We start from the raw sequence: 25,000 nt of genomic DNA on the forward strand, positions 1-25,000 counted from the left end.
TACAGATAGATAAATAAATGAATGTAACCAAATCCCTCTGCACGCCTGATTTTTTTTTAATGAGAATTAGTGCTTCCTTGACCTACCCAAAATCAAACTCTGTTCCATTGTCTGTAATTTCAGTGTCTCTGATGTATAGTAGATTCACATCAACCGTGCATTTGATATCTAGGCCAGTCCCTTACGACGCTCTTGATTGGCTGTTGATAAGCCAATCACAAGGCTGGAAACTCTCAGTTTCTCCCGAGAGTTCACATAGGCAGGATGTATGTTCCACCTCTCTTGAAGGATACGTCTTACAAAAGTATCCTTCAGGAGAGGTGGAAGAACATACAACCTGCCTATGTGAATTGTGATTGGCTTATCAACAGCCAATCAGGAGCGTCGTAAGGGACTGGCCTAGATATCAAATGCACGGTTGATGTGAATCTACTATAGTACATCGGATCGACAATTTTCGGTTATTCTTCGTGCTGTCTTTAGGAATGCCTATATCGCCATCGGAACAGAATTGATATATCAGTATCCTCAACGATACAATTACTGCGTAACATTTTCCTGTTACGGAAAATTTACTGAAACTTACTGTGGACCAGTTCAAATGCGCTTTGCTGATATTTTTCCTTTTGAGTGACATATTCGATTTCCGTGTATAGTTTTTTCTACTCCGCCTGTTTCCTTTGTTCTCAACGAAAAGCAAGTTTGGAAACTTATTTCTATTAAAGTTGTAGAAAAGAAGAGAATTTAGAACGGATAATGTTCACTTCCCTGAACGAAGTTAAATACTAGTTTGATAAACATATGGAGCTACATGCATTCATTCAATACACTGTCATTTTGATTGAGTGTAGTACACTTTTTTTTTTTTTCTGTGCTAACAGATACAGTATGGTATGCGCGTAGTATGTCCCGTCTTTTTACGGTTCTTGGCCAAGATGTAGAGAAAAGGGAGAAAGAGAAAAAAAAAAATTGCTTATAAAAAGCGTTATAGGTCGAACGGTGGCAATGTTACACTCCCATGTGGTAACCATAGCGGCAAATTGCTCTCCGATGACGCTAATCACCTGTTTACCGGAGTTGAGGTGGTCCGGGCGCATCGCTAATTCTATGTTTCGTCTCCCGAGGGATGGGTAGACATCACGACAGCATCAGCTAACTCGAATGCCACCGGGAGAGGATTTAAGCGAACGAGATGTTAAGAATGGAGGCCACAGATCTAATGATGTGTTTGCACAGGGCCATTATGGTTGATATCGAGATGTCTTGGATATCAAGATGTCTTACTTTGGCGTTTTGTTTACCTTGCCTCTGCCAGGCAGGTATCAATTTTCGTTGGTCTCCAGTTTGTCAAAGTGAGCTAGTGCTACCTGGCAATATACTACAGTTATTAGGGGGTTGTTGGGCATGTTAAACTATAAAAAAAAATTGCAATGAGATAAAGTACAGCCTTAATCACACGCTTTTGGTGACACTGGAATTACTGGACTGAGAATGAGTGCATGCACGTTAGGCAATTGGTTGAGATTTATTATCTACCGCCAGCAAAAGACACATTATGGACTTCTGATCTGTTATTACCTAATCATGCTGGCAATTGAGACGTAGAAAAAAAAACAAGTGTTCAGTATAAAAGGGCATCTTACATTTGTCTTGTTTATGGCAAATGCTGCGCAAGGCGGTGAACATGTTTGAAGAAAGTTCAGTTATCTCTGATTCATTTCAGAATATATTTCTTTCTAATTCATTTCAGAATATTTTTGTTTCTAATTCGTTTCAGAATATATTTGTTTTTAATTCATTTTAGAATAATTTTCTTTCTAATAATTTCAGAATATATTTGTTTCTAATACAATTCAGAATATGATTGTTTCTAATTCATTTATGAATATATTTGTTTCTAATTCATTTCAGAATATATTTGTTTCGATTGTTAAAAACTAACACTAAGTAAGCTTAACCAATGAATTTGCTTGAATACTTAACCTAAATATTAGTACTAATGTATCAAGCTAAATAACCATAGAAATACCTAGGGTGATTATAATAATATAGAAAATTAGTTTTGTCTACAACAACCGTGAGTATCCTATGCAAGAAATATAATGATAATACCTTTTTTGGTTGTGGCATAGTGGTGATTAGTCTTGTGTGTCAGAATTCATCTGAATTATATTTAGGTGATAGAAGTGATTTTTGTTTTGTGAATTTTGCGTTAGGAATGAAGAACCGACGAGACATTAATCCTATTTTATATCGTCATTTAAGGGGACTCCATTTTGAAGGTGATAATATGGTTACGCATGCACTATTATAACTTCGAATTGCCTTGACGCATCCTTCTTTAACTGTCAGACTGATTTGTCAAAAACTGTAGAGATATCTGTATGCATCTGTTTGTTTTATTTTCTCTTGCCTCAAGAAGGCTTTTATGTGCTATTGAGTATTTTAAGACACTGATTTCATAAGTGGATTAACAAAAAAAAAAATTAATGTTTTCCTCCGTAGTGAAATGAGAACGTTGGATCGTCATAAAAATGAGAGAGAGAGAGAGAGAGAGAGAGAGAGAGAGAGAGAGAGAGAGAGAGAGAGCGCATTCCTACCGTGAGAGCTTCGATGCCTGACTCTTCTGACTTGAGAGTTGGTTACCTCACGGTGATAAATATGTTTGGGTTACATGACGTGGTTACCATCTGGTCCATTACTAGGGTGCGTCCGCGCATAACAGACACGAGATTGACATTCCTTGGTAATCTGTTTGTGGCGCTAAATAAGATCCACAGTAGGTAATCTGTTTGTTGCGCTAAGATCCACAGTAGGTAATCTGTTTGTGGCCCTGAATAACATCCACGGTTGGTAATTTGTTTGTGGCGCTAAATAAGATCCACAGTAGGTAATCTGTTTGTGGCGCTAAATAAGATCCACAGTAGGTAATCTGTTTGTGGCTCTAAGTAAGATCCAAAGTAGATAATCCGTTTGTGGCACTGAATAAGATCCACAGTTGGTAATCTGTTTGTAGCACTGAATAAGATCCACATTAGGTAATCTGTTTGTAGCACTAAATAGATTTACAGTAGTTGTTTGTTTTTAACAAGCGGTGATGAGGATAAAGAACTACAATAGTTGTTTGTTTTAAACAATCGGTGATGAGAATACATTAACGCAGGAACGTTTTATTTATTTATTTATTTAAAGGACTAGTCACCAGTGTGCTTGAGGGAGCTGTCCAGTAAGTAATTTAATTTTCTGACCGAAGTTATTTTCTATGCCTGAGCTTACCGACCAGTAATTCGTTTCGCTGGTTGGTTTAGATTTAGGCGGCTTTGCGTCAGCGCGAGGCCTTGCCCTAAGTGTGGCAGGGCGTTGGATTGGATGACGGACCTGATGTGGACTTCTGGACTGATAACAGCTAACCGCTTTAAAAGATAAATAAGAGTGGACTTCTGAGATACACTCTCCCTCATGTTTTTTTTTTCTTTTTCCTCTGCTATAAGAGAAGAGCGCAATAGTATATTGGGCATCGTATTTCATCATATTTCATCTTATTCATCATATTTCGTCCTGTTCATCATATTTCATCCTATTCATTGAATTTCTTCCTAGTCATATTTCATCCTATTTATTATATTTTGTTCTATTCATCACGTTACGTCCTATTCCCATTTCATCCTATTCATCATATTTCGTCCTGTTCATATTTCATTCTATTCATCGTGTTTCTTCTCCTATTCATCATATTTCGTCCTATTCATATCTCAGAATATTCATCCTGTTCATCTTCATCATGATATTTCGTCCTATTCATCGTATTTCGTTCTATTCATCATATTACGTCCTATTCCTATTTAATCCTATTTCGTCCTATTCATCATATTTCGTCCTATTCATATCTCAGACTACATCGTATTTCAACTTTTCATCATATTTCGTCCTGTTCATATTTAATTCTATTCATCGTGTTTCTTCTCCTATTCATCATATTTCGTCCTATTCATATCTCAGACTATTCATTCTGTTTCATTTTAAGCATGATATTTCGTCCTATTCATATTTCATCCCATTCATCGTATTTCGTCCTGTTCATCATATTGACTTACTGTTCCTATTTAATCCTATTTCGTCCTATTCATATTTCAGACTACATCGTATTTCATCTTATTCATCATATTTCGTCCTATCCATATCTCAGACTATTTATTCATCGTGTTTCAACTTATTCATCATATTTCGTCCTATTCATATTCCATCATATTCATCGTATTTAATCCAATTCGTCATATTACGTCCTATTCCTATTTCATCCTATTCATCATATTACGTCTTATTCCTGTTTCAGCCTATTCATCATATTTCGTCATATTCATATCTCAGACTATAGGCTACATCGTATTTCATCTTATCTATCATATTTCGAACTTTTCATATTCCACCATATCGTATTTCATCATATTCCTTCCGAAGGACAAAAAAGACTGACAAGCTGTGGTGTAAATATTGTTCAGTCGTGGCGATTCATCTTCAGCGATGATCACTCCACGAGGGGTCTCCACATCCCTACCAGGGCTTCTTAATAATATAGCCTCTTGATCACAGCCTAATCTCTTCACGGATGCCTCTTTAACTCCATGGTCTCCTCATTAAGAATTAACCCTACGCGTCGCTTTCTATCTCTCACACATTTATACGCGACTTTACTACTACTACCTTGTTTGCGTAGTCACTTCTCTTTTGTGCTTTATAATGCAGTGAATTCTCACTGTACAATTTCTGCATTTACTTTATGGGAGGCTGTAGGATATTCTATGTTTATGGTGGGAATAAATATTTTCCTCCCAACTATTTCGATAGTTGGGTTACCATTGTATCCCTTTATTCCGTTTCGGCGGACGAAGTCTGTAGGAAGGAAATTGGTCAGAGTTATTTGTGTGTATATATATACATATATACATATATATATATATTATATATATATATATATATATATATATATATATATATGTATATAAAATATATATATGCATATACATACATACATACATACATACATATATATATATATATATATATATATATATATTATATATATACATATTTATTATATATACATATATAATATATTAATATCAATATATATGTATGAATACATCTATATAAATATATATACCAATACTATATATATAGTCATATGATATAGTATATATACTCTTATATATAATACATATTATGATTTTAATATCTATAAATATGCTATCTCTATGAATATATTAGATATATATATATATATATATATATAGTATATATATACTAATATCTATATCTACTTATATATATATATATCTATTTATATATATATGTATATAAACAATTGTAATATATATATAGTATTCATATATTACTGATAATATATAAGATATATATATTATATGTGTATATCTAATGGAATTTACTGGAGGATTTGTAGCAACATAGAAAACAGTAGGGCATATCATTAATATTTGCTGTCAAACACGTTCTAGATTTGAAGAAAATAAAACAAAAATAATACTTTTTTTTTTATCCTATTTCTGTTTATATGACGCATCACCCATGATGAATGAAATCACTGTGTATATACATTCGTAAGATCCATTCATATGAAGTATTATTTCATTTACCCAACTCCTCATTGTCTCATTGTGGATTAATAAGAGGGTATGGTCCCACAAATCACTTTTAAGTGCTTCGTCATCCCAAATGATGACCGACACTTGGTCACTGGCGTCTGTGGGTTATTAGTGTCATTTTTCACCTGCGCTAATTTGCAGACAGGTGGAAGAACGTGGTTGCTTAAGCCACCAGAACAGTGAGAACTTTTATTTGTCTAATGATGATCTAATTTAGTTAGGAATATGGTATTCGTCTTAGCAGTTTAATGATATGCCTCAAACGCAGTATCAAAGTTAAAGATTTCTTTTTAAACGTATGTAATTAATGCGTGGATGAGTAGAGACGAGTGAGAAATACACATTGATTCTCAGTTGCTCGGAATAAGAACACGAACGAAAAGAAACGGTCTTAGAGTGAAAGTTATGAAAGGGAAAAACTGCAAGTTTTATTGTTTTTCATGCAGAATTTCTTTTCCCATATTCTTATATTTCTCGACTGATAATCTTAAGTAAAATTATATATATATATATATATATATATATATATATATATATATATATATATATATATATATATATATATACGTATACTATATATTTTTTTCTTTTTTTTTTCTTCTTCTTCTTACATAGGTTAGACATCACGAGTCTTAAATTTTTGGTCTCAATTTTTATGAAAAATTTTCCCCCTTGTTGGTGTAAGTGGTATGACTCTTGACGAGTTACTTCCAACGTTCCTCTGGGCAGCTTATAGTTTATAATTTGTATACACACACACACACACACACACACACACACATATATATATATATATATATATATATATATATATATATACACCTGTCTACCCTTAATCAAGACATAAACAAAGATAATAGAAAACAGGTGTTTTCACTCATTCCGTCCTTCTCCCTCAAACTTCCTCGAATATTTCCCTTCACTCGTGTATACTGATGTGACCTTTAGAAAGAAAATCTCAAGTTGCTGGTAATGCAAAGACCCCAACAACGTAGACTTTGAAACCGGTTAATTCCTCTAATAATGTCACCAGCCTTTTTTTTCCGTTCGAGTCTAACTTGGCAGGAATTTAGCACATAATATACAAGTATTTGGGTTTCTCTCGCGATAACATTTTTTTTCCTCCAGGTAGAATTAATTGCATGATGCACATAGACCGCGGATGCTTTCTCTACTGGAGTCATCTTTCCTTGATAATTAGTAAGGATATATGATTCAAGTTTTTGTTGTGGAATATTTGCCCTTTTTTTTCGTACCCCACTCACACGTTATACGCCAGGTTCTATTATTATTATTATAATTGTTGTTGTTGTTGTTGTTGTTGTTGTTGTTGTTGTTGTTGTTGTTGTTGTATAACTATGACATTCATTTGCCACTTGGCATACCACATCAGTCACTCTGTTAATGATCTTTTCTTTTGGGGTTTTCTCCAAATAATACCGTATCCTTTAAATGTGAGTTCCGTTAATTGTATTGCAATCAGAATATGCCACAAACATTGTTAAGGAAATAAATATATAAGATATGAATAATTACAGGAAAACCAACGGTTGAATAGAAAAGAATGTGATTTAGTTATACGTTGGGCATATTTTTACATACATCTCGAATTTGAGTTAGCAGAAAAAGCGACCCAGCAGCAAAAGCACCTCCCTCTGCAGCTCAGGTTTGAAACCAGGGAGTCGGTGACAAATTAGAAACTTCTCTTTAGCACCTCAATGAAAGGCAGAGGGGGAGAGGGGGAGCAACAGGAGCCACTTGACTCGAGAAAAACTTGCTCCTTCGGATCTGGAACTTCCCCTATGGAATACCACCTCCTGGGAACTTATTAAGCTGAGAGCGACAGTGGGTTGGCTGGTTTTGGACAATTCCAGAAGAGGAAACGATTGTGATGCGGTTGACACTTTGTTGTTGTTGATGTTTTCAATAATGTTCTTGTATTTTGTGCTTTCCTGGAGTAAGTCGCAAACACACACGCTCCCCGCAAAAAAAGAGCAATAACCTGCCTATTAAGTCCAAAGAGGGTTGGCTTAATGTATTTGAAAAAAAAACACCCATGAAAACAGTTTAGCTGAATATTGAAGATAAATCAGCAACACAGGCTGGGTTTTATATAATTATATATATATATATATATATATATATATATATATATATATATATATATATATATATATATATTATATATGTGTGTGTGTGTGTGTGTGTGTGTGTGTGTGGGGCGAGAAGGCATACATAGACATATATATATATAGATGAAGAACCTTTTCAGTATTTGAACGATCGATTATTCGAACATCTAATTTATAGTGGCTGAAGTTCTTCAAGTACCCGAGATGTCCCTGAAAATGCCATTTGTGGAATGTCATATTTCAGAAATTCTAGATCTGCAGAGGAAAAAGAGTTCCACCATTTAGAGATTTAGACAAATTTTAAACAGCCTCTCTTTTTGTTCATTATATTGTGAATGACTTCGTTTAGCCATGCTTGTAATGTGTCCTAGATTTCGTTTTTATAATAATAATATAATAATAATAATAATAATAATAATAATAATAATAATAATAATAATAATAATAATAATAATAATGATAATAATAATAATAATGATAATAATAACAACTTCGAGGTGCAAATCTAAATAATTTTCGAAAATTTTATTCTCAAATGCAATAGGCAAGAAACTGACTTTGAACGTATTGTTTAACTCCACATATCATCAGAAAATAATGTTATACGATCATCTCCACTTGCATGGGTCATAAATCTATCAGCTGTCCATATAAGTATTTGGAGGGATGATTGACAAGAGTGGCGCGCGGTCATTACCGTGAATACATCATCGTTATACAGAAGCAACAGTATTCTCCAGACCTAACTTGAATATAAAATATTCACTTTATGTGGGTATCTATATACGAAAAGTTATGCTAATATTTTGTGAATAAATCAGCAAGTTTACCTTTCTGGGGTCATGAGTTGGTCTTGCCCTGTATTTAGTTATAAGGTGATGTTTTATCATTCTTTAGATCTTTATTTTATTCGTTTGTTATATTCCTGTGACTACCGAAAAATGTTTGTGATCATGAGGTTTTATATATATGTATTGATATATATATATATATATATATATATATATATATATATATATATATATATATATATATATATATATATATGATATATATATATATATATATATATATATATATATATATATATATATATATATATATATATATATATATATATATATATATATATATATATATATATGTATATATATAACGTGTGATGGGGGTTTGTGTGTGTATTATATATATATATATAATTATATATATATTTTATATTATATATATATATATGTGTGTGTGTGTGTGTGTGTGTGTGTGTGTATATATTCCTGAGCAAATCGCACTGTAAAGGTGTAAAGGTACTACAGATATTTCTTAAGAGATATGGAAAGAAATTAATACAAGCAAATGAAACAATGTAATTGTTATTCTTAATAACGGTGAGATATATGATGCTGAAGAGCAATCTCTTAACGTTACTATTAAATAGCTCTGATTATGAACAGCGTTGCTCCAAAGCAATTATTGTAAGTGTTTTCCCGTGAGACATTTGCAAACATCCGCTGTTGTTGTTCTTAGCACTTTTACTTGATACTTTCTGTAGCAAAAAAAAAAAAATAAAATAAATAAAAGAGAAAAAAAAGTCATACATCGGCTTCCATTATGAAGTGAGACCATGGTTTAGTGAGTTGCACAATGTTTAAAGAATGAGGGATAATATTAGTAGTCCATAAGCTGATAAAAACGGGAACGTGTAAATATACGCATCATGTATGTGGTTAATTTTTAGGGGATGAATAACCTAAAACGCCGGTCTTTGCAGGTGAATATAAGAATGAAATATTAGGCGACTTGATAAATATGAGGACTGAGAATGAGTAAATGAAATCACACTTATTTCAGGAGTTCAAGCGAAGGTGTAATCTATTATTACCCTAAGGGTACTCTTCTTGCATTTTCATAAATCATTATCCATTTGTTAATTTGTTAATTTATTATTTTAATAAGAGGGGTCTTTTCTTTCTGTATTTTCCCAAATGAACTCCATATTCTTTGGGTGCTTGGATTTCAAGTCAGTGGTCCCTGTGGGCTTGTTCCATTGGTTTCATCCCCTGAATAATAATAATAATAATAATAATAATAATAATAATAATAATAATAATAATAACAATAATAATAATAATATAATAATAATAATGCCAGCGGAAATCGTACCCATAATCATAGGAAAACTAGGCACGATCCCAAAATCCCTGAAAAGGAATCTAGAAAAACTAGAGGCTGAAGTAGCTCCAGGACTGATGTAGAAGAGTGTGATCCTAGAAACGGCGCACATAGTAAGAAAAATGATGGACTCCTAAGGAGGCAGGATGCAACCCGGAACCCCACACTATAAATACCACCCAGTCGAATTGGAGGACTGTGATAGAGCAAAAAAAAAAAAATAATAATAATAACAATAATAATAATAATAAATACAAGAAAAAAATGGGAGAACCAGAAAACAGCGTTGTGGACAACAACTTGGTTTGCATCGGGTGAACGCGCCGTGATTATGAAGAAACCGCAATCTGCCTACAAGTGTATAGGTCAAACGGGAACCCAGCCCAAGTACTTTCTAAACACATTTAAAGAATATAAATAAGCGCTGGCTAGCCAGTGGAGCCGCGTGCGAAGACACCCCCCCCCCCCCTTTCCCCCCCTGAATTCTAATTTTAATGCATCGGAACCTCCTCATTCCCCGGACGGTGCCACTTGGGGTCTTACGCGCTGGGCTTTTGAATCAGCCCAGAATGTATCAGATCCTGATACAGATGGTCGGAAAGGCTTTGGGGGATCTCGGACCGTTAGCACCCGCAGGGCAAGAGGTCGGCCGGGTGTACCAGGGTGTATATAAGCACGGCAAGGTGTAGTGCGCCCGGGTGTGAGAGAGCTGTGTGCTGGTCAGGTCTCCTTCCTTGGATTCTGCTTTTTGGCGCCTCACTGGCTTCTGGTCTCCTCTCTCTCTCTCTCTCTCTCTCTCTCTCTCTCTCTCTTCTACGCGGTTGCATGATGTAATCCGGTTTTATTTTTCATAAGAGATTTCAATTGTATATCATTAAAACTTTATTATTATTAACGTTCCATTTGTGTTCGTTCAGTCTGATGTATACACACCTAACGAGAGAGAGAGAGAGAGAGAGAGAGAAGAAACCTGGAGAAACAAATCGAGCAGTAGTAGCCTAGGGCATATTATGCAAATAAAGTCGTTTTAATAGGCAAAAGAACGAATGAATTAGCAGGATGGTACATGGATAAACGGGACGTTGGGGGTCGTCGAAGAGAGAGAGAGAGAGAGAGAGAGAGAGAGAGAGAGAGAGAGAGAGATTATTAGAGATCAGAGAGCAGAGATTCGCGGGTAAAACAGAGTGCGAGGTATAAAGATTGTCGAAGAAGATAATCTTCATAACAACCGTTGCTCTGATACCATGAAGTAAAAGTATCGTACGCCATTTCTGACACGACTCAGACCCGTATTAACACATCGAGACCGAAGTGAAAGTCAATCATGAAAGTCTCTCTACTACTACCACAGCTGCCGTAGACGAAGTCCTGTGGACTTACGAAAGCTCTTTGAGGCAGTAATACCTCACCGAGAGTTTGACTATTGGACAGCGCATGCGTGAAGATGAAAGTCCCCGATACGCCGATGTATGAATGACGATGAATGGGCTGATGGGATGCTACGCTGCCAATGAATGGGAATGAATGAAACGGTCGTAATTCTTCTAGTATAAATGTATCGTAGGGCCTTGTATGAGAGATCTAATGTAGATATTTTTGGTTATTCTACGTTATGAGATGGAACGATGAATCTGTTGCAGAGAGAGAGAGAGAGAGAGAGAGAGAGAGAGAGAGAGAGAGAGAGAGAGAGAGACTTTACCTAGTGTATGATACACGAAATCCTGAGAAGAGTCAGTGAAATCTCCTACTCTATGTTCTTCATAGATTATTTTATAATAATTACCCTGTTTAAGCATAAACCCAATTAACGTTCGTAGTACCGTATCATTAGCTTATATTGAAAGCAAGTTATTTTGCAATGATTCCGAATTATTAATGATTCGATCCCTATAAATTCATTACAATCGACGGACGTGAAAGGGCGAGTTTCATGTGGTATGAACTAGAACTGAAGAATTAGAAAATGAAGTAAATCTATGGAATTTTAACCTGAGACCAAAGAGAGATAAAAATATTTGTCATTTCTTGTAAAACATCATGCATTTCTAGAAAACTATGAAGCTATTAAAATATTTTGAATCTTTTCATGTTGTATCATACGTAGAACTGGCCTGCAGCGATTAACATCTCCGGAGACTGAACCCTAATTATCTTTAAAAAATAAATAAGTGCTGTCAATCAGCTTCTAGCATCGCTGTCAATCACGCCTGGGTATTTGCAACCCAATAACTAACATCTCGTGTAGCTTCGAAATTTCTCTTAATTACCAAGCGGAATTATCTTTCCCAAGATGGTATTGCCGAACGAATCTTGAGCGTTAGAAGCGTGTGATGGTGCCGCTTCGGTTTGAGGGATGGTCAAAACCTTTCACTTGGGCTGGTTTGAACGGCCAATGACGGGGACCGGAAGTGCCTGTCAGGTACAGGTCAATCTTATTAGCTTCCAGGTCAGTCGCTGTGGTTCTGATGTTAGCCTGAAGACGCGATGGCTTCAATTGTCTGGCTGTTTTACTCTCGGAGGGATTTTATTTTCATGTTTCATAATATTATCAGAAGTTTTGATAACATTAATGTTTTCAGTAATTGACCAAAAGGTGAATAGTTAAAGTGTAATGTAGAATTGTTATTAACATTTAAACGGACGACATGTGGAAATTTATACTAGTGAAAGGCATAGTATGTATATGTATATGTGTGTGTATATATATATATATATAATATATATATATATATATAATATATATATATATATATATTATATATATATATATATATATATATATATATATATGTATGTGTGTGAGTGTATGTGCGCAAGATTCGAACCCATGTCTCTTGAGTTTAACTGGAGGATGCCAGTGATCTATTCATTCAGCTGTTTGTATAAAAAGTGTATATATATATATATATATATATATATATATATATATATATATATATATATATATATATATATATATTATATAGATATATATATATATATAAATATATATATATATATATATATATGTGTGTGTGTGTGTGTGTTTGTGTGTATGTATATATATGTGTGTGTTTTTTTTAATCTACAAACAAGTTAGTCGCATTTTTGATTACAAATTCGTACGAATGCAACAGCAAATGAAAACCAAGAAAGGAAAAACAAAGAAGATATGATATGCACGCATGTAACTTCACAGAATGTCTGAAACATCTACAACACAGAAACCAGCCATGAAACTGACAGGGATGGAAATAGAGAGCCCGAAGGTATGCGTGTTACCTAATAGTATACGTGTTTCAAACAAGACAGAAAATAGCAAAAAAAGTTGTTATAAAGATGGAGGTTACGGGGAAAAAAGGGAAAAACGTTGCGCCACGATGTAATTTTGTTACTTGCCGAAATTATGCTCAGGAAGAAAGGAACTAAGACTCCTTCATACTCTTGTGGAATCCTTTGGGAAATATTGTCACAAGGAATTAGTCTGTCTTACATTATCATTGTATAATTCATTTTTGCTTATTTGTTTGGCTTATCCGTCCTGGGATATCTTTTATCAGTAACGCAGAAGAAATTCTACTTGCTATATAACAGAGAAGTGTTCAGTACATTACTCTGTGTGAAAATTATTATTCGTCTTGTTCTTGTCCGAAATGACAGTGTCATAAGACCATCGACTCCTAAAGTAAGCTTCCACACAGCTGAATACCTACATATGGAGCGTAAAGAAAAGAAGGAAAGAGAGAAATATCAAGTACATAACAATAAAGTATCAAACAAATGAATACGCTTCTTATGCAACTGACACTTGATAAGATTTCGCGCTAACATCTGGATGTTGGCGAATTGAAATGGAGATCAGGTAATTACTGCAGGAAAGCCCCGGGTGACTGCTTTTAATTGTACTGCAGCAGCAGCAGCAGCAGCAGCAGCAGCAGCAGCAGCAGCAACCAGTCACATGACTCGTTTCTTTCTCAGGTCTCTTTCCCTCTTTTATTTTCCCCCTTTTTCTTCTCTCTATTTTTTTTTTTTTGGCACCTCGAATGTCTTATTTATTTATTTTTTTTTGTTTTTTAACCTGAGCTTCCTGTGTTTTGTTTCTGACCCGAAATCTGGAATGTGTTTATTTAGAGTATCATCTTGTACATTTGCCAGAACGTGGAAAGGTGATTCAAGGTTGTAAAAGTTTTTGCTGGTAGTTCAATCACTTGTACGCATGATTTTGAGTGCGTTATTCACAGATGGCGCTCATTTGCCTCTCTCTCTCTCTCTCTCTCTCTCTCTCTCTCTCTCTGGAAATGGTATAAATAATATGACTTCCGAAACCAAACCTATGAAATATACATTTTTCCCTTTATTTTTGGAATACAGGTATTAGAAAGAACTTTATAGATAATTTCCCCACTTTGAAATCGATTGGTCAGAACACTGCCATTGAACTCTGAATGCTAATTATACCTAATTATTATTATATAATTTTGGAATCAGAGACAATTGCCTGTTTATCCTGCAAGAGATTACGATGTAATTGTATATTGGTTAGGATTGTTTAGATATGTGGTGCGTGTGTTGTAATCGTTGATTGCTCATAGCAAAATTCCTTTATTTTATTATGGCCGTTTTACCATGGTTTAGAGCAATTTTTATTTTTTATTTATTATTGTTATTATTTTTTTTGCATCAGGTCACACGCGCCAGATTGGAAAGAAAAACCATGCAAATCTTGCAAAAATGCAAATATCACAAGTAATTTTATCTGTAAAACTTCTTACTTGAGGATTCCATACATGTAATAAACATTGGCATTATTACCAGAGTTTATCGAAAACGCAGTTCTGAGAATCATATCCACATGGCAGTTATTATGCTCGGAACTATTTATAAATGCGCAAAGTGGACAGAAGGCGACCTCGCAAAAATAAAGGGGGTGGGGGGGGGGGGGGGGGTTGAAGGGAGCCCGGGTGTTGAGAAGGCTATAATTCTTCCAGACGTCGTAAAGTATTATTAACGATGAAGTTTTCTTGAAATACATTAAGTAAAGGTATTTGCTTTGGACGCTGATTTTGCTTTCACATTTTGATCATCGGTCAGGATATTTTATAGTCGTCCTCCTCGAAGGAAAGCTGCGGTAAGAGCTTGTAGTAACATGGTATTATTGTGCTTTCATATGTTTTTATGAATTTAATCAAGGAAAAGCAATATTTGCTTTCACCTTTTCGCTGTGGGATTTGAGAAGCGTTAAGATACACTTTGGAAGTTCTCTCTCTCTCTCTCTCTCTCTCTCTCTCTCTCTCTCTCTCTCTCTCTCTCTCTCTCTCAATAATTTTTGAAAATGATGAAAATCTTTTATTCCTATAGCAGTGACCAACTGTGTATGACGGATGTAACAGCAATAATAAATGATAACTGTTAGAGGGTACAAGCGAGTTTGGTACTCATAGTAATATCGATGGGAGGTGATTATTTTAACTGTAGACTTTATGTTACAGGCCAGAGGAACTCGAGTACAGGAGTGATGGCGAACTACAAGATATCAGACTATATTACAGTAGAAATATTGGACATATTCCTGGCAAAAGACAACAATGAATTGTGGTAGCAGTGGTTGTTTTAGTTCTGTCCCGTTGCTTTCAATAATCAGTTCATAACTTTGTTTTTGGGGCTATGTATGCGAACGAAATATTAGTAAAACTTATTTTCGGGATATATCCACAAAGGGAATATCACTAAAATTTTATTTTGGGGGTATATCTGCAAACGACATATTACTGACAAAGTAATAGCCGTAGGATGAGTACGTAAAGGCCACGGTGTTGGTGTAGTGTCCTTTCTGGTGGCCCTAATACGTAGGACCTACCACTATATGGCCCGCGTGGCCACCAGAAACAGCTGTGAAAGTGCAAAAGAGTAAGTCCCGCAACATGTGTGCCTGGTGGTCTTCCCTTGGTGTTTTTTATTTTTATTTTTTATTTTTTTTACGAGGAACGCATCGGAATTTAGTAGTTCCAAATGAAACTGAAGACATCATGAACCTCGTAGAAGCTTAGAAATTCCTTCACTCTTACATTATTTCAAGCAATTATCTCTAAACGTAAATACTGACTTTTTTGGAGTTCCCAAGCAGTTTTTCCATCGTGTTGCCTGTTCTAGTCACAGAAAGGAAAACCGGTGCTGGATTCTTGACCTCTATATGTGTAGATGGACTCCTGGGACGAGAGTGGATGCAGTGTGTGCATATGTATATATATATATATATATATATATATATATATATCTATATCTATATATATATATACTGTATATATGATATATATATATATTATCTATATCCTATATATGTATATATATATATATATAATATATATATATATATATATATGTGTGTGTGTGTAATATATATATATTTATATATATATATTGTATACCTATTATATATATATATATATATATTATATATATATATATGTATATGTGGGGTGTATATATATATAAATATATATATATTTATATATAATATATACATATATATATATATACTATATATATATCTATATATATATATATGTAATATTTTATTTCATGCAAGGAACCCTCCTATTCCTGAGTAAATTCCTAATTTTTATTTAGTGCAATACAGTATGTCACTCATCATAAAGCTCTTGGTTCTCGAAGAAATATCTCTCGTCCTTAAGCTATAAGAATTTTTGATGCGAGCATAATTCCAATAATTTTTTAATGTCTGTCTTCAACTACCTAACTCATCAGAGCATTGCTAACAAGAAGGAAAGTACATTGCAGTCTATTCGAATTACCGTTAATGAACGCTTCCTGCATTAAGATTGATTGCACCAGCCCTTGACCAGGAACGACATTTGACCCTACTTCCTGCCTGTCTGCAGCAAAGCAACAAAAGCAACGGTAATCGCATTTACAACAGTGTAGATAATAGCTCTTGCTGCATCAACGACAATCTTTCGAAAGGATTAGCCTTCGGGGAAAGCCACGGATGGTTATATTTCCTTCTCATATCATTCTTTCTTTTCCAGAAACGAATAGTGCATTTTGTTACAGCAATAATAATAATAATAATAATAATAATAATAATAATAATAATAATAATAATAATAATAATAATAATAATAATAATAAAAGTATAGTGTTTCGTGTACATGTGCGTCTTTGTATATTTATTTCCTTCTCTGAATATGTAATCAGATTTTGCCCAAAATGATTGAATACATCTAGTTACCTCCAATATGCGTACATGATTACCATTTCCTCGTTAATATTTTGATCGTTTTTTTTATTTAAAGAGGAGGGACTTGCCTTAATCTAGTAAAACAAGAGCTCAGTGACTTGGAAAATTCAGATCGAAAGCGCTTTACTAAATTGAAAAATGGACTTACAGTATATAACAAACACTGATGTCATAGCCCATATATACTCGCCACATTTTGAAGACCCAGAGATTTCTTAAATTCCTATTTGATATCTAAGGAATAAAAAGTTCTTTTAGCCCTTCCGTCGAACTCTCCGTTATGAATGTACTTATTTCCATACCACTCTTCTGATTTCACATTTTTTCCACATGGCTCACTGTCAGTCGGTAACACACTCATTCCAAGAATGCCCAGCGACATAATCATTCCAAGAATGCCCTTATTATTCCGTTGATGGGAACAGCTGCGCATTTCACGCGGTCCAGGAATGCTCCACTGCATTCCAAGATTGATGGTATGCCAGAAGAAAGTCGTGGTTTCGACATTTTTGACTTGGGATTTAAGCTTGAATGATCAACAAGTGTTATACGAGGTAGGAATAATATAAGTGTCTTTGAATAAACACCAATCTTCATAAAACATCATAGTGATAGATTACTATCGTCTTATAAGATTGTTAAGTCCTTCACCCGAAGCTGTTACTGCATTTGCAAATGCTTAAAGGAGAAGAGATTATAGACAAATCGTTGATGCGTTTCTGGAAACGATAACACGTACAAGGTTTGCACATAAATTCAACGTTGTCCATCATCTAAGGAGCGCTATGAATAGAAACTGAATAAACCTGCGTGTTGGGGCTACTTTCCAAACAAATATATGAATAGGTGTAGGCGCCGCAGTCTTGAAGAGTCCTATAAGAAACCCCCCCCCCAACCCCCAACCCCCAGCCTCTCCCTTTCCCATCCTCTCCCTTCCATCAAGGTTGGAAACGAAGTGAATGTATTTAATGCTTTAATCATCCTTCACAACTCATCTGAGCTTGAGGACCTGCCTCGATGTATCTGTGTACAAGTCTGTACACCTGTGTCAAAATCTTGAGCGCACATAGACAAGATTCTGTGTGCGTTTATGCTTCACGTGTATGTGTGAGTTTGAGTGCACACCGGCGGGAAGTTCCGTGTGCGCTTGTACGTTCTTTGTCTGTGTTTGTGTGTGTACGTATATGTGTGAGAATGTGTCTGTCTGTGAGCGGACATCGGGGTAAGGTCTGATGCCGACTCACCAGAGAGAGAGAGAGAGAGAGAGAGAGAGACTTTCACTTGGGCTACCTAGATATGCCCATCCCTCATCTGCCTTTGGGTTCTCCCTTGGCCTAACGTGTACCGATAATGCCTTCTTTTACGATCAGTTTTGATCCTTACAAAGATGATGTAATTACGTGATTTCTGTTTTCGAAATCTCTTGTATTCATATGTACCGTAATGAAATTGTTTAGTTTCGCTTTTAAGATCAATAGACACCACAGATTTGAGAATGTTTCATTCATTCAAGCTCCGAAAAGGCTGACCCACTAGCTAAAGACGTTATGAGGAAACTGCCTGAGGAAAGTAAATAAGAACCAGGTGAGGGGTGTGATAGGGAAGGCAAAACAAGGAAGACAAAAATAACAAGCTGAGAAAGAATTAGGAAAAAGGAAGTGAGCAGCCTTTGTGTGGAGGCGTGAGTCAGACTGGGAGGCTTTCGCGTGGAAGCAAGTAAGACCTGGTTTGTTCAGCGACCTGGAACCAGGTCTATTTTTCCAAAATCACGACTCGTTTGGTTGTGATTAGGTGGTTCCTCTGTCGATGTTACACATCACGTGACCACGTCGCTGGAAATTATCGATTGTATAGTTGCATGTCCGCCCAGGTAGAAAAAGCTAGCTTGCTTGTGTGAGCAAGTTCCTTGGAAAGTTGTTTTCTCCAGGTTATTATTTGCAATTCTTTCTGATAGCCACTCGTCCTCAATGTTTTGTCTTTTTCTGCGGTTAGTTTAATCGTGCTGATCATAAGGTATATCATGCATTTCTGCTTGTCTAGTTAGGCTATGCCTAAGCTCTGAATGAATGTACAAATCCAAGACAATGATACAGCCTGCGCATTATACGAATAAATTATTTGGTATAGATTTTCTGAACGTTTTCCGCACATTGACATTAAGAATAAACTGAAATGTGGCAAATCTTTCAGTGAATTTCAATAAAGATGTGTAAAATATTACTTTATAGTTAGCAATTATCTTCAGCAAATTTTTTATATGATTATTTGATTGCTTTAGTGTGGATTGGTGTCATAAATTTTGTCATTTATTAACCTTTAAGGATTTGAAGAAGTATACCACAAACTTGTCTGTAATCGAGCAGAGATTTAACTTATTGTTAGTAACCTAGTGGTTTAATGGTATGGTCCCAAGAACCTGGAAATTCAGTTTTTACTGATACTAATTCTGCATAACTAGCCCGACCTTCATTCTGTATAACTAAGTGAATTTTAAACTTCAAAATATAGGATTACTTCATATGATCTCATAGTTATGAGGAATTATGGAGTCACTTTCATATAAAATGAACCAGTTCAGAAAGGAAAAGTCATTGCTCCTAATGCCAGGTGGAGAGAGAGAGAGAGAGAGAGAGAGAGAGAGAGAGAGAGAGAGAGAGAGAGAGGCTCGAACAAAAGACAGTAGTTTTCAACAGTGTCGCTGTAAGGTGGTATAATTCCATTATCGGTTCTTGGATTTAATGTTGACGGCGTGTTTGATATATATATCTGAAAATTCCTCTTTTTTCATGGTTTTCCTTTTCGATTATTTTAATTGTTCATACGTGAGACTCTCAGATAATCAAATAGTTGTTAATGGTTATTTCCGGGTTTTGTTCTAGCATGTCTTTCCACCAGATTATTAATCCGGTATTTCAGCCTCGGACAAGTTTAATGTGACATTGTTCTGACCAGTAGAAAAAAAAAAAAAAAAAAAAAAAACATTTGATTAAAAAGAAAGGATTGTCGTATCTATATTTTCATCACTGGCAGATCATTTACCTCTTAATAGCTGCATTTTCACTACACTCAGTTCGTAAGAACACACACACACACGCGCGCACTTATATGCTCATAAATTTCAGCAGTAAATATCAAACTTACGTACTTGAAACTCGTCTTGGAAATTAATTCATAGTAAAAGATCAAGTGTTCATATCTGCTACGCATTTTCTACCTGTAATTATTCTACAAATACTACTTTGCCGAGTGAAGGTGTCATGGAACAAGAATATCATTTGGTAGCGCTCAGATATTTGTAGAGTAAACAAAAGCTTTAAGCTGTCTGATGAGACAGCATTCTTTTGTTTCTGTGTGGTAGTAAGTGTCACTCTGTGTTTATTGTATGTATATACCTGACGATATGTAGCTCAGTTAAAGACGAATCGAGTTATTCTTAAAGGGGAAAACTAACTAAACTGTCATTGAATTATAAAATGTTGGCATTCAGTAGTCATCATCAAAATATGTTAAAGAATGAGAAACACTTACCTTAATGACTAGGAGTAACGTAAGTAACCTCATACTGTCTTGAGGAGCCTGGAAAAGAAGAAAAATACCATTGTAATTATTCTACAAGGCTAGCATTGTATTTAATGAAGCATAATATGGCAACTATATTAAATATTGTTCGAAAATCCTAATGAAGGTCACTTATCAATTCCTCATTATATTTAGGACGAGAAAAGGTATTCAAACAGTAACCTAGCATCCTTCAAAGCCTCCATACCAAATGTGCAAGGATCACCGTTATGCAAATGAACAAATGCCAGACAACGCGCATTCGCACTCACGCGCTTCCAAGAAGACGACAAGGAAAAGGAAACATGGCGGGGAAGTGATATAACCGCGCATGACCTAAGTCGCAGACGAGATAGTCCGGGCAAAAAAAAAAAAAGAAAAAAAAAATTAATAGCCTTCGATTTTGCAATCAGACGGCCTCGTAGATCGGCCTCCTCTTGGCCGAGATTATAGGAGTCATAAATGTTAATCATCGGGCAGCTTTATGCCAACAAGCTCTGCGCACAGCCGAAGGTTTTCGTTTATTGTGAAAGGTTAAATGTACCAGCGTTAACATTAGTTTTTGTTTAATGAGAGCAAGACGCGAAACCAATATTAAAGCTAAGAATTATATTAGCCCATGAAGCGGTGCGTAATAAACTTGATTGAATTTTCGAAGGAATTTTTTTTTTTTTTTTTGCTAAGTTCAAGGCAAAAAGAAGGAGGTGGGAGCAACGCGGTGCATCGTTTTGTTTGAGGAGGCATTGAACGACACCCTGAGCTCGCAATGATTTACCAGTCTAGACGACCGAACACTTTCACTCTCTGGACTTCGTTTCTTTTGTCTGAGCCAGACGTCACACTTGACCGTTTAAAAAAAAGCAATAGTTAATAATAAAAAACAGATGACCGAGATCATAGTTATGATTGCACGCACTTACAGTCTTACATATACATGAGAGTTATGCAATCAATGATGGACAAAGCAAGAAATGAAATCAGATAAAATAAAGTATATGTGTCAGTCTGCGACGGTTGCAGAAATTCATCAGATTCTAATGACCGTTGCAAAATATTTTCTCCTTCGTTTGAATTTACGAACGTTATACTAGAAAGTCTTTTTTATATATATATATATATATAATATCGATATATATATATATATATATATATATATATATATATATTATATTCGAAGAGATACTTGATGTCAAAGATGCATAAATATTTGAAAGTCTGCAGACCCCAAGAGCATGAGTATCATGAATAAGCTATAGCTGGGATTCTGCCTTAGTAGAGAGGAATGAAGATGTGTATATGAATGCATGGAACATGTAGGAAAACATATTACGTTAGAATTTTTGTAATTGGTTTTGACGTCAGATGGAAATCAATACTGCCCAATGTTTTGAGTCTTTGATTGCTGTTAATACTGCCATACGAAATATAATGTAAACAAAAGATGTATTTTGGAAATTTCAGTAGGAAGGTACTTCTTGTTTTATCAGGAGAGAGAGAGAGAGAGAGAGAGAGAGAGAGAGAGAGAGAGAGAGAGAGAGAGAGAATCACTGTCAAGTGTAAAAGAGTTAGCACATTCTTGCTTTGTTTTTGTAAAGAAATTGCCTAGAGTGTGTTTACTGTCTTAGGCAAAATGCTAGGGAGTGGAAATCAATTTTAATAGAACAGTCTTATTTTAATAAAAAAAAAAAAACTATTCGTTAAAGCTTATTGTTGGAAGTGAAGTAATTTAGGAAGCAGTAGTTCTTGATCCATCTTCAGGAATTACACCTACAGATATTTTGACATCGTTCTCTATGTGCTTATCTTTGTGTAACTGCTGACGTGCCCTAGGCTTCTTGAGGTTTCCCCATAATTAAGTGTAGCCCTAATTGCCTCATTCCCCCAACCAATAGCCCCAGAAATAATAAATGAGAAGAGGAAATAGTACTCTAACTCTGAGTCCCTTTCTCGTGGGAATTATATAATAGGTGAAGTGATTAACGATTTCGGAAATTGCGCATGTGAAGTCCTCTCACTCATTACTGCAGTAAATCATTTGTATGTGTCTTGCATTAATTTACACAAAAAAATGTCATCGTTCTGTAATAGCTTTAAAGTTATTGCATCCTTTGCTTTATCAACACGTGACGGAATATGGTATGTATGTATGTATTTGTCAATATAGTCCACAGGAGAAAAGAGAAAAGACTGTAGACGCTCGATAATTTCACCTTCCACCAGAGCTACTACAATTCTCTCTCTCTCTGTCTCTCTCTCTCTCTCTCTTAGCCTGTGTACTGTATTGACATAACTCATCTTCGTGTTATGAAGATTATATTTATGTATGTATATGTGATAGATATTTTTCACTCCCAGGTACTAATAATTTCCATTATAAAATGGATAACTGGGAAATTATTTCTGTAATGAATCATATTCCTTTTTGTGAGTTAACTGGAGTTCTTTCTTCCTGTGCTGTGCAGGAAACGGTTAATAAATAATATTGACACCATATACATTGCCTTCTATAAGAAAACATTTCCATAAGATTATCTTTTTCGGACACTGATAATCAAAAGTATTTCATAATCAGTCGTGGAAAGATGATTTTTAAAATATAGGCTTGTTTTGACTTTGAACATTTTTCATTGCTTCAAATCAATTCATTTTTACCTATTACTTTCTTGTCACAGTTTTACATAAAATTCACTCAATACAACGCATTTATTCATCTTGAGAAGAGAATTGTGTGTTTGTGCGCGCGTTTGTGTGTGTGTGCGCGCTCGCGCGTGTGTGTAAGAATTAGAAAGGGAGAGTGAGAGTATTTTGGAATGTGACGGCTAGTTAATTACACTGACAGTTATGGTGTTTGATACTCGATCAAAGTCAAGTACATGTCTAAGACTACATTTATGCAAATTGATATAAATCTGTCAGCACTCACTGTCTAGAAACAGGCAGTCAATTTCTTCTAATATATATATGTATGTATGTATATATATATATATATATATATATATATATATATATAGATATATATATACTATATATATAGATATATATATATATATATATATATATATATAATATATATATATATATATATACATACATATATATATGTGTGTGTTCGCGCGCGCGCGCGTGTATTGGCAATGTATATATTTTGATTTTTTATACTGCATATATCATTGTTTTGTCTGTGTATACATGAGCTGTGTAAAACTGTATAACTGATTAGTGTGCAATTTTGATGTAGTATTTATTTGATGTTTTGGAAACCTTCTCAGAACAGTGTGCATGAAGATTTGAGTCTCCGTTTGAAATCTGTGAGCTTTTTGTATCAAAAGAAAGCTCATGAAAAACACATTTCATTGTCCCGTCGACTGTTTCCTACGATCCCATATTTCGTTTTCTGTTCGTTATCAGCCACTCTCAAAGATCGCATGTGTCAACACGTCACTTCGGAAGAAATACAGTAAACAAAAACGTCCACCAGTCGCACCAGTAATGCCTTGCGGGAGTAGGTTAGTAGAACCCGCGCAGCTGTGGGAAGATGGGATTTTTTTTAAGAGGAGGGGAGACAGGCAAGCAGGATGCTGATGCTTATAGAGGAACGTCCAACCTGCACCGAGTCTTCACTTGCACTGTCAAGACCACCTCGTAGCATCCGAGATTACACTGCCACCTCGTTGTGACAGTTTCACTTGTTATGAGCCAGGCTCCCCGTCACCGGTGCAAACGGCAGCGGCACTCATAAGTCCCCTGGAGAGAAAACGCCGCTGGTTTCCCTCAAACAATTTTTTTTTTAAACAAACTTCTTCTTGAACGATTCCTCCACATTAACCCATCCACTGACTCACCTGACTATCTTCCCTCCAAGACAAGTAACTAACACATCTAGCAAACTAACAGTAAGACGTCTTGGTATAAAGGCTCTGCTTATATACGTAGGGGGGGTTTGCAAGTGGGAGAGGTGGTCATGAGCCTCCCGCTTTCAGTTTCGTTGGGGCCCTCAGCCAATCCCGCGCCGTCGACTTCCCGTGGTCAGCCAATCAACGTCGGGGCTTCTAAACGCCTCCTCTTACTTTCATCGGGGCATCGAGGGTGGGGATGCCAAAAATACCAGAGGGGTTTTGCGTGTTGATATTCCATGTTTCCAGCACTATTCGGCCAGGATAGAACCATTCCGGTCGCTGTTACTGTCGTGACAAGTGACGTATAGCAGTTAAGTGACCAGACAGCTTGACCCATAATTTTTTTTAGGT

At 35.4% G+C, this 25,000-nt stretch overlaps 1 protein-coding gene across 2 annotated transcripts in view; it reads right to left on the reverse strand.

The window, feature by feature from the left end:
- The window catches only part of LOC135198339 (mucin-2-like), a 120,428-nt gene extending 95,747 nt beyond the window's left edge, over window positions 1–24,681 (reverse strand). For both annotated transcript variants that reach the window (XM_064226074.1, XM_064225927.1), the window contains exons 1-2: window positions 24,596–24,681; window positions 20,724–20,771 (exon numbers count right to left, since the gene is read on the reverse strand). In XM_064226074.1, the coding sequence (XP_064082144.1) occupies window positions 20,724–20,756 (33 nt within the window). In that variant the 5' untranslated portion in view covers window positions 20,757–20,771; window positions 24,596–24,681. The remainder of the gene's footprint in view (window positions 1–20,723; window positions 20,772–24,595) is intronic.
- Window positions 24,682–25,000: the final 319 nt, after the last annotated feature.

The sequence above is a fragment of the Macrobrachium nipponense genome, chromosome 11 (assembly GCF_015104395.2).
Source record: "Macrobrachium nipponense isolate FS-2020 chromosome 11, ASM1510439v2, whole genome shotgun sequence".
In the NCBI taxonomy this organism is placed as follows: domain Eukaryota; kingdom Metazoa; phylum Arthropoda; class Malacostraca; order Decapoda; family Palaemonidae; genus Macrobrachium; species Macrobrachium nipponense.